Genomic DNA, 11706 nt, shown 5'->3' with positions numbered 1-11706 from the left:
CATATAAAAGATAGAAAAGGATTAAAAAACTATTTATTTTTGTCAACTTTTATTAATATTTTGAAACATTTCACCAGTCACATTGTACAAAAAAGTATGAACATAGTATATAATACTTATATCAATATATTTATTATAACATCTTATGATAAAAGTGATTAATATATCGAATATATTTATCCCTAACCACTTTAATACAATAAGAATCTATTGTATATTATTGAAATTTATTTTTTTCCAGAGAATAACTCGAAGATTTTAATAAAAAATGTTTTTATTCGTGTTCGATTTTCATATATGTATACATATATTTCAGATATATAAGAGAAATGTAAAACTAAATTTCTCTTTACAATATTTATTAAGCTCATATCTGTTTATTCTTTTCCTATATAAAGATGTATTACTTTTATCTATAAAAATATTTCACCCTGCTCTATAGTTGTATTAAAAAATGAGAATTCTTAATGATTATGGAATGCTAAATAAAAAATTAAATTTTCCGATAAAATGTAAATTTGAGAAATAATTATTTTAACATAAATCGTCAATTATAAAAGAATATTTGATTTATATACATCAAATTATTAAAAAATAATTATATATCTTTTTTATTACTATTTTATATATAGAAATTATATTTTTTTAATGTTGAAATTTACTTTATATATATATATATATAATATCTTTTACATGTTATTATAAAAGTATACTTTGCCAAAAGCTCTATAAATTTTCAATATATGTATATGATTAGTTTAATTGTCTATTTAATAGAAACAAATAAAGGTCAACTGCATATTCAAGAAAAAAGAGCTTACTTTTCACAAAAGATTCTTCAAAAAGTTATCTTATCTAGAATAACAAATGATAAGCACAAATCTAATTTATTTATATTGTTTATGATGTATTTATATAACTGCATTCATAATAGAGCATATAACTGTATCTTAAGAAATGACGATGCAATTATATTATATTTTTCACAACAATAGCTAATTCGAGAATAATTGTGCTGAAAAATGAAGTATAAAAAATAATTTATACAATCAAAAGTACATATACACTTATATTGGTTAATCGGTACTTAGATGCAAGGTCTTTGTATTTAATTGATCTCAATTCAAAATGTATAAGTTACTTTTTCTCTCTCTCTTCATATATACAATTTTCGTATCTGTAAAGATTAATTATTTTAGCGATTTTCGAAAGTTTATTATTATTTGCACAATATTATATTATTATCTTGATTTTATATGTGCTCAAAATACATTTTAAAAATATGTTACAAGATAAAAATATGTTGAATTGAAGAGAGAACTTTTGTATATACTTATATGTCTTGCTTATTTATATTCCAGAGATTGTATATTTGTATATATTTTGTATTAAGACTGTTACATGCAAATATCATATACACGAGTATGTAATATGAAATAAGTTTACTATTAATATATCATAAAAATAACTCTTTCTGTATTTGTCAATATATACAAAGGATTGTCTGTTTATTCTGATTAAAGCTTTATCGAGAATTCAGGTCATATAATTACATTTATATGATTACATATTGTAAGTATGAAACTCTCGATTAAAAACTTCCCATTTTGATAACCAAATTTATTTGGGAAAGATAAAACGCGCGAGAAAAAGATATGTTTCATCCTTCACGATTATATGCGCCCTATTATATAGCAAATTTCGCACTTCATATATCTTACAATTTTGAGCGAAGCAATTCAATTTTCTTAGCGGCACGTCTCTGCAGATCAGGCAATTTCATAGCGAGTCCTAAGTTTCCTTGAATCTTAACTTTTCCTTGGAAGAAGGCCTTTTGTGGATTCAATTTTCCAGAGATAAAATCGACAATGTCGGTGTCGCTAATCGTAAAAGTGACGTCGGGTTTGGTTTTGCTATTATACTCGACTTTTCCTTTACCTGTTTTAGCGTCCACGATCCAATATCCTTCGGCGCCACCGGGACCATTTATAACTTTAAATCCGTAGATGCCGCGCACTTTATCTATTAGATCATCCTCGTCCTCTTCCATTGCGATCGCCAGCGTTTTGAACAGCACGTTTGCTTGGAACATGTTTGGATCGGCGGCGACATTCACGAGTTTTCTAATCACGGATTGTTTCGGGAAACCCAAGCGATAAAGAGCTACGACGACCGCACCACCTAAACCTATGTTATGTTGCAGCGCCAATTTTGCGCCCTGCACCTGCCTCTTGCCGGCTTCGCCCCGAAGTTGCCAGCAAAGTTCGGCGCATTGCGCTAATCCCGTAGCGCCCAGTGGATGCCCCTTCGAGATTAAACCGCCGCTAGGATTCACGACGTACTTGCCACCATAAGTGTTGTTTCCAGAGTCTACCATCTTGCCACCATGCCCAGCAGGACACAATCCCAAAGCTTCATAAGTGATTAATTCGTTTATGGAGAAGCAATCGTGTAGTTCTATTATATCCACGTCGCTCGGTTTGTAACTAGTCGATGCGAAGACTTTCTCGGCTGCGTTTCTTGTCATGTCATATCTGCGAAGTATTATAATAGCAAATTAGTAATTTTCGTAAATATTCAAGTGTTTTCATTAAAGTAAAATGGTTTTTATTTTTTGTACCCGACAATATTCATGCACGAGCGAGTGGTAAACGTTGAAGATTGATCAGTGGACATTTCCATAGCCACGATTTCAACAGCTTGCGACTCTAAACGATGCTTTCGAACAAACTCCTCATTAGCCAGAACCACGGCTGCTGCACCGTCAGAGGTAGGACAACATTGGAGTTTTGTTAATGGTCCAAATACTTTTGGAGAATTCATTATTTGCTCCAAAGTATACTTTTCTTGAAATTGTGAGTAGGGATTATTTGTAGAATGCAAGTGATTTTTATATGCAATCTTTGCAAAGTGTTCGAACTTTGTGCCATATTTTTTCATATGTTCAATTCCTGCATTACCAAACAATTGAGCAGTAATGGGACCTTCAGAAATACCTACAATCAAACATGAAATATGTAAGTCATCATGTATCAAATATTATTCTCCCTTATATTTTAGAAATCTATAACTTACCTGCAATGTCTGCCATTAGTTCAACATGTTTATCCATGGGATTTGTACGATCTGAATATTTTGACATCAGTGAGCCACGTTCCATCTTCTCAAATCCAAGTGCCAGGACACAATCGGCATTGCCGCTTTCGACAATCTGTTTACCGAGATAAAGGGCTGTGGAGCCGGTGGAGCAATTGTTGTTGACATTGTAAATGGGACATCCGCTGAGCCCGATCTCGTAAATGGCCCTTTGACCGCAAGTGGAGTCGCCGTAGACGTATCCAACGCAGACGGCTCGGACACTGTTGTAAGTTAAATGCGCGTCCTGTAAGGCTTTGGTCGCTGCTTCCTTCGTCATTTGCGGATAATCGAAATTCTCTCTCTGGCCAGGTTTCTCGAATTTGGTCATTCCGACACCGATCACGTATACCTTCGGTTTATGGACCATCTTGACTATTTCTTCCGATCCAGAAAAACAAACACGAGGAATATGAGAAATATGCACGGGGAATTTCTGTCGAGTAAGAGCAAACGCAGACAAAAATGCTATGCGATTTCCTTTTGCGTTTCAGATCGCGGAGAAATCGCTGAATTGTGAAAGAACGGAAGAATAAAAAAGAAAGTGACGATGCACGCAGACGTAGCAGCTGCAAAACTGACGGCAATTTGCTGATCTTCGCAACAAACACGTCTCTTGGACTTCAATCTTTAATCCTTTATTGTATTATGATAAAAAGATCGCGATATTATAATGACGAAGCTATTTCCAGCTCGGTTTCTCGGTTATGATAAGTGATGAGGGATGAGGTCTGAGGTCTGTTCTTTACAGCTGAACTGGCTGCACCAGTTCAGATCCCATCCTTCTCCTTTCAATGGGGACAGAAAAAGATAAACTCTGATCGATGACCAGTGACCAGTCTATGGATTTATGGATGACAATCATATTCGCTTCGGTGCGATCTACGCTCAAATGATAGACTAGATGGGAGATCGGATAATCGCATCTTTCTTCGGGAAAAATAATTATACCAGTATACCGAACGAAGCGCTACTATATGCCAATCACAGTTGGAATTTGGAGTCTCTGATAAGCCTTGATCTATATATAAAAATGCTTAATGCTAATATTTTATCAAGTATTTTTTTATCATTATACAAGGCACATAAATGCATTTGTCTTGTACGAGAAGAATATTATTAATTGATTGATAAGACTAATATTCAACTATCATTATATAATCTGTCAATTTGTGTTATATTTTAAGTGAAGAGATAAAAGTATAGGACGGATCTGTATATATAAATTGTGAATGTTTTGTAAATGAAACATATACTTAATATGAAAAAAATATTATTTAAAAATTGGACAAAAAATTTTTTTCAAATAAAGACTATTGATATCGATATTTTAATAATATGTATTAATAATTTTTAAGCAAATTAGCATTAAAAGTATTTTTTTTGTTCTCTCGTGGCTAAAAAATCATTAATGTTGCATGCAATTGTATATATGAGGAGAATTTAATATATACATATATGTATACATATGCGATATATGTATAGCACGCGCAATGGCGTAAGCATTCGAAATGTCTACGTCGCTGGATGTGCCGCGCCGGCCATTGCGCGGTCGTGTTTTGGCCGACCGAAAAGATGGCGGACTCTTGTTTTCAAGATCGCTCGCGCACTCGGCACGTCGGAACGCGACTGGCACGGTTTTGAAAAGTAATCTCGCGCGAAAGTTGACATGCTGCACGCGTGACAGTCGCAGTCGCGGTTGAACATCGTCGTGACAATTCGCGTATGCGATCCTCGCGTCGTAGCGCTCGCTCGCTCGCTCATCTCGGCGTCCTCGTCAAAACTAGTAGTTCGGAACGAAGAGCGCAGCTCGCGTACAAGGATTGTCCGAATTCAGAGTGCTGTTAGATCATCTTCACGTCCCGTTCTGATGTGTTGCGGGATCGGAGCAAGGATGCCATCGAGTGGGTGAAGTGGTCGCGCGCCATCGCGGGTTTCTCTAAACTCTCTCCCTCCCCTCTCTGCCCCCCCCCCTCATTCCCCCTCTTAACTGTGTGTTTACCGCTCGCCTGCTATGGAGCGCGATTTTGGTTAGGTTGCTCGAGTAATCTTTCTATACTTGTTTTTATGATACCAGAACGTCGTCGCGCGTATTTGTCGCGGTGGTTCACGTTACAATGTGACGAGCTATCGTTTCTGTGAACTAGTGATCATTGAGTAATAGTCTCACACGATGGCAAACAGCGATTTTGACGTGGAGCTCTTCGAGCGAAGACTCCATACACTGAAAGACTCTCAGGAGTCTATACAAGGGCTCTCTGCGTGGTGTCTAGAGAGAAGACAGCATCACAAAAAGATTGTTGCCACTTGGTTGCAAGTTTTGAAAAAAGGTAAAGTCAAATAAGCTTTCAATCCTCACTCTCTTGTTGTATATATCTGCATGATAGGGATAATAGTAAATTCCTTGTTAATATATATCAGATCAACTGATATTTTATATAACTTTATTATTTTAAAGATAAATTTCAATTTTGAGGTATGATTTGTAGATATATAACATCTATTCTCTTTTTGTGCGTTACAGTAAAAGTCGAACATCGGCTCACATTGTTCTATCTGGCGAATGATGTTATTCAATACTCGAAGCGGAAGAATTTTGAGTTTGTGGAGTCATGGGGCACTACTTTGCAACGTGCGACAACTATGGTTCGTGATGAGAAAGTAAAACATCGTATATTGAGAATTTTCAAGATATGGGATCAGAGGCAAGTCTATGACGAAGAGTTTCTCGCCGATCTGTCCGGCTTAATTTCGGCAGCACCAAAAAAGAAATTGGAACCCCAGCCGACTTCGCAATCCGAGGAGTTTCAGGCAGCTTTGCTCATATCTACGATGAGATCTTGTGCGACTCTGGAACAAGCAACTGATGCCAGACTTCGTGACTTAAGGGAAAGTAACATAGACATAGAATCCGCGGAAGAGTTACGTGCGTCGTTAAAGGATAGAAGGCGTATGGAAGATGCGGAAAAAGAAATAGATTTGGTTGCAAGAAATGTTGAAAATTATGTTCGATCATTAGAGGCAGAGATCAGGGAAAGGACACAAGTGATTGAGTTATTGGAACAGGCAGATCAGTTTTATGAAACACAACGTGGGGAGGTTAAAATAGTGACAAACGTAAATGTTAAATTTTGCAAAAAAATTAAATACCAATGATTTGTTATACATATACCGTATGCATTTTTTCGTGAATAGGCGTACCGGAATTTTGGTAGTCGTGTGAAAAATTTGAAGAAAAAATTGGACGAACTGCTACCGACATTCGTCTCGCCGATACCTTCACCGGACGTGAACGCACCCTCGCCGAGTCCCGATAGCGATATAGAACTCCCAGGAGACGAGATTCAAGTGGCAAACAATCAATTGGGAATAATTGATGTAGCACCACCATCCATCTATGGTTCATATTCTCACGAGTATGATCCTATACCTGTACCTGCACCTGACTCGGTACAAGGCAACGAATCGACGGATTTTACCAATAATTTTCCCTCTTTTATAGGAGGAAACATGGATTTTGGTAATATGGTGAGATAGAGCAATATAGTTGTGGATATATTATTTTATAAAACACAGAAACTTTAATGACTTTGTCTGTTATAAACAGAGTATATTATTTTTTTGCTTTTTTTAGAGAAATTTGTTTAATGAAAGATCCACAACACCTCCTGGGATGTCTCAACAATATAATGAATCTTTAGAGGTAATTATTTATTGTATATTTGCAAGATTGTATTAAAAACATACACATTTTTTAAATTTATTTTATTTTTAGGCAAAACCAATAGAAGTGATTAATATGAGACCATCGAAGAACGAAAACAGCAATGCTGACTTCAATATATCTAGTTTCTTAAAAACGGTTCTTCCGTCTTCCGACGGAACGCCAGATCCGGGTCGAATACCAGGTTTGGGCCTGGACGTTTCTGAGAATCGAGTAGAATCGCCGCAACGCACCAACTATAGAAACTCGCCTACGTTAGGACAACTTCCCGTAACGCCTGTGATTTCAAGAATGATGGGTAGTCAAGGTGTGCCATCCCTTGGTGGTGCTGGTTTAAATAATTGCCAGATGAGTCACAGTACTCCATTGTCGGTTCGCAATCTGCCTGCCGAATCCCACACACCCTCTCCGTATTCCAGTCAAAACAGCCAGAGTAATATGACAGGTCCCTTTGATGGTTCCGCTAACTCTAGTGCAGTTAATCCTTTACCACCTCCTCCCTTACCACCACCCATTTTTCTCGATGACGAAAATTGTTACAACAAATTGCCACCGAAATTTCCCACGTGGACGCCACCGAATGAAAGCGTCAAGGAGTCAGCCAAATGGGAGGAAAAAGGTAGATAAACAATACTTTATAATTATAATTATTGGTTTCGCCATTGCTGCGTGGTAATACAGGCTGTTTGATATAGCGAATTTCGCTATATGTTCAGGAAAGAACAGTATGAATCCTACGTGGCCCGGCGAATGCGACGATAAAAACAAGAGTTCATGGATGGACCGCGACGGAGAGAGATGGGACTCCAATAATGACTCCACATGGCCAGGCAATGGCAGAACAAAGAATGACATACTATCAGAGACCCCTGAATCACCACCCATGTATGAGAAAGCTGGCTTCGCCGAGCCGGTGGAATACAATGAACCGCAACCACAAGAATCTCTTAGTACCACAGGAGACGTGGATCACAGGTAGTATATAATTAATTTACTTATATATATATATATATATAATAAATAAATAAATATATATATATATATATATATTTATTTATTTATTTATTTATTTTATTTGTACAGAGTGATCCCAATTCCTATGGCTGTCGAAAATCAGCTATCGTATCGTTTGATGAAAGCAGCAGATGTAGATCATCGTAATTTGATTAGTCTAACGGGCAGTCCAGCAAATCACAATCTCGGTGATTCATCATTGCCTTCTTTGCCCAACAACAATAATCTGTGGTCCACAAGTGATCAAGATTATCGGTGAGTTTGTTAGGTTAACTTAATTTAGATATTATCTCTTCTTTTTTCTCATGTAATATCATATATAGATATGTTACATTTCTTGTATAATTTATATTTTTTTTCTGTTTCTTGTATATAATTCTTATATAATTTATATAATGTAGGCGACGCATGCAACCAGGTGATATCGTCGAGAGCGTCGATATGGAGATGTCGGATGAGGAAACTGATAGCAAACCAAAAAATAGAGTCCTCATTGACTTGAGATCACAGGATCACGATATGCGTGTCGGCATGCCTCCATCGACTACATCCCATCTCGACATGGATATGCGTATAATTTCTCTTCCCGCCGGACAGATACCAGGCTCTCGTGGTGGTCAGCTCGGACAAGATGTGCATTTGATGCATTCAGGACCGCCACCACCGCCGTCGCTGTCACAACAACAATTTCAACACCAAAGTCAGGGTGGTTTTCGGCAAGAGCAATCGGAATTCTCTCATCGTAATCAGTCGGGAGATTTTCATCGAAACCAGCCGAATTTTCATCAGAACAGATTACCACCGCCGAACTTTCTGCCGAATCAACAGGATTTTCACCCAAACCAGCAAGAGTTTCATCAGCTTCATCAATCGCAACAAGATTTTCATCAGTCACAAGATTTTGAATATCGTGACAGAGAACATACTATTCGGCCCAAACAGGATTTTTTGACCGAATCATCGGGACGCGGCAGATACTCGCAATCGATGGATCATCAACATCAACGCGATAATTCGTCCTTCCATAGAAACGAACGGAACAATCGCGGAAACGGCGGGCGTGGATTTCCAAGGAATCGCCGCGATCGATACTCGGATGATCACAATATGAAGCAACGCAATAATATGGCAAACAATCGTAAATCAAGATTGCAAGATCAACAGCATCAATCGTCGCCGGACACTTTGACCAACAATCGACCGTTGTTACTGCAACCACCCGACACTGTCGTAATCCTAGATGAGGAAGGCATGCCAATTGGTATGCCGGATTTCGATCAGGAGAACAATGTACCATCCAACATAACGGATGCTCAAACAGAGCCGGAACGCGATTCCGACAATTGTCAGAACTCTTCGATGTCACAAACACGACGGACATCACATGATCCACCGAGTTCTCACGAATCTGAGCATAATCAGCAACAGCAAGATTACCAAATAGGCCCCGATCACGAGCAGCAGGTACTACCCTCAGTAAAGTCGGATGATCAGCCATCACCGTCGATGAATCAAGTGACAGTTATTCCGATAACATCTGATAGCACCAGCGATGACCCGCAACAACAAAATCAGTATGTTCCTATTTCAGACTACGAGGAACATGTAGAATCGGCCGAGCACTCCGACCCTGCGGAGAAGACAAGTGCGATTGACAAGTGCGAGTCGATCGATCAAAGACAAGAAGTGAATTTCACGGAAAACGAACAATTGGACGAGTTGATGAGCTCGACCACATCTAGTAACGAATTGAAAAGACCGTCGACGAATGGTAGTTTTGACGAACAGAGCCACGATGATGGAAGTTCTAACAAAAAGAGAACTCTTTTGCCAAACGGTCCACAAACGCCGAGTATTAGCGAGTCATCAGGACCAAACGGTCCTTCACCGCATGTTGGTACATCGACGACGGAACTGCATCCCTCCATGATGTACGACGGGCCGAATTTTCGGCCGCGCCTTGGTGCGCCTTTTCCACCCTGGCGAGGCGGACCGCCGCTTCCACCTTCCAGAGGAAGTAGAGGTTTCAGAGGTGGATTACCGCCACGGGGCCCATGGATGGACAGAGGGCCGCGTGGGCCTGCGGCCGGTAACTTTTCGCCGAGAGGACTGAAACGCGGAGGCGGACAGTTTCGGGGCGGCGGTGGCTTCAGAGGCCGGGGACGAGGCAGTAATTGGTAGATAAGCGCAAAATTCGAAAGACCCGACGACACTCAATTGCCGTCGCAATCTGACCGAAAACATTACGAAGTGCATTTTGCACCCTGTAAATATGCGAACCGTTGTGTTTTGACATGCAGCACATATACATACACGCGCGCATTGCGTGCATACATACTTACCATACATATACACACACGATTGGCTCCAGATGGAAATCTTTTGTAAGATTCTTCATATCCTTCTGTGTGCGATTGATTCGCCTATATAAATATATAAATAAAAAACTATAAATATATAATATACATATACATATATAAATATACGCATATTACATACATATTACATATTTCGTTAAGATCTTACAGATATTATCGAAGCGGCTCGAGTTTATGCATGTATATATATGTATGTACACATGTATATGCTATTCGTGGATCAGATAATGATTAAGAAAACATGTGATGAATCAAATCTTCATGGTCGCTCCGATAATGGCTAATCAATACCACCACCACCCTCATAAATTTTCATGTAAGGAAAATTTGTGTTATTGATGTACATGCTAAAGGATGATTGTAATGATAAATCCGTCAAGTGAGTAGACTTGTACGAAGAGAACCGTATTTTGGCGAACTAGCAAGCAAGATTGAGCATTGGAAATCGCAAATAACGATAAGTTAATTAATGATTCGTAGCTGATTGATATCAACGATTGAAACTAATGTAATTTTGCTGAGTTCAAATTTCCATGTGTATGGAGACTACTAATAATGCGAAAAAACAAATTTTATCTTTGTTATATACCGGGAATTGAGCTCATCAAAATTGTATCAGTTCCAATTTTTGTGTGTTTTTTTGATTACTCAATCGTTGTAATTTATTCTTCACGGATCTTCTATTATTTTCCTTCCTCATTCATTTTTGAACATAAGAACCACGATCACCTGTTTCCCCATCTTCAACTTGTCTGACTACGCTGTTTGAGCTTGAGGTTTATTATAAAAAGAAGAAAAAAAAGAAAAATGTAAAAAATACAGGCGTATTAATGAACCACCTAAGTATTTTAGTAAAATGCAGTGTTTACGTTATGGTCCGTTTCGTACATTTTCCCTATTGTTGTTTCTCAAATATAAACATGTAGATGAATGTTTCTTAGTAAATCGTTTTCATAATGAAACGGCAATAAATAATTAAGTTGCAGAAAATCAATTTGAAGCGTCGTGTTTTCAATTCGTTCTTTATAAACTACAGAATTACATAGAATCGTTTCGTATATAAGATATTAATTCGAGAGAGAGAGAGAGAGAGAGAGTGAGAGATAGGCTATCGATATATACGATGCTCTTATATAGTTGTTAATATTTTTCTGTAGTTGTGACCAGAAATAGAAATGTAAAGCGAATATAAAGGCTATGCCGGAACGATATGCTTGTTTCATTAGCCGTGCACAAAATTGTTTATTGTCCTTTGCAATTATTTGCCTATTTAGGTATTATCACGTGTCTTTTTAACAAATATGGATACGATGAATTATTAGTCACGCGGATTTCGATTTTTTATTTAGAGATTCTATGAAAATTGATTAATTTTTATTTTTATTGTATTAATCAGTATATTAATTTTTTTTCGATGTTTGCCAATTAGTTGATACTATGTTACGTTCCATTCGG

At 37.8% G+C, this 11706-nt stretch overlaps 2 protein-coding genes across 3 annotated transcripts; one reads left to right on the top strand and one right to left on the bottom strand.

Annotated features, from left to right (window-relative positions):
* Nucleotides 1-19: 19 nt before the first annotated feature.
* Nucleotides 20-4202, bottom strand: Scpx (Sterol carrier protein X-related thiolase). Its single transcript, XM_070294310.1, has 3 exons — nucleotides 3076-4202; nucleotides 2621-2996; nucleotides 20-2534 (listed from the first exon to the last, which is right to left on the bottom strand). The coding sequence occupies exons 1-3, from the start codon at nucleotides 3503-3505 to the stop codon at nucleotides 1718-1720; spliced, it is 1623 nt and encodes a 540-aa protein (XP_070150411.1). The 5' UTR covers nucleotides 3506-4202; the 3' UTR covers nucleotides 20-1717.
* A 473-nt stretch (nucleotides 4203-4675) lies between these two features.
* Nucleotides 4676-11086, top strand: LOC138932404 (uncharacterized). 2 transcript variants are annotated; one of them, XM_070294199.1, is made up of 8 exons: nucleotides 4676-5465; nucleotides 5660-6252; nucleotides 6331-6663; nucleotides 6770-6838; nucleotides 6911-7478; nucleotides 7576-7834; nucleotides 7943-8128; nucleotides 8275-11086. In XM_070294199.1, the coding sequence occupies exons 1-8, from the start codon at nucleotides 5309-5311 to the stop codon at nucleotides 10052-10054; spliced, it is 3945 nt and encodes a 1314-aa protein (XP_070150300.1). In that variant the 5' UTR covers nucleotides 4676-5308; the 3' UTR covers nucleotides 10055-11086. The 2 variants fall into 2 exon arrangements, with proteins under 2 accessions (XP_070150300.1, XP_070150299.1); XM_070294198.1 differs by having other exon boundaries at nucleotides 7555-7834.
* The last annotated feature ends 620 nt before the right edge of the window (nucleotides 11087-11706 follow it).

Source organism: Polyergus mexicanus, unplaced genomic scaffold (genome assembly GCF_030449975.1).
Source record: "Polyergus mexicanus isolate NDT 795.1 unplaced genomic scaffold, iyPolMexi1.0 SCAF_4, whole genome shotgun sequence".
NCBI classification, from domain to species: Eukaryota; Metazoa; Arthropoda; class Insecta; order Hymenoptera; family Formicidae; genus Polyergus; species Polyergus mexicanus.
The sequence above is the reverse complement of the archived record's forward strand: the minus strand, read 5'-3'. Positions and strand labels throughout refer to the sequence as shown.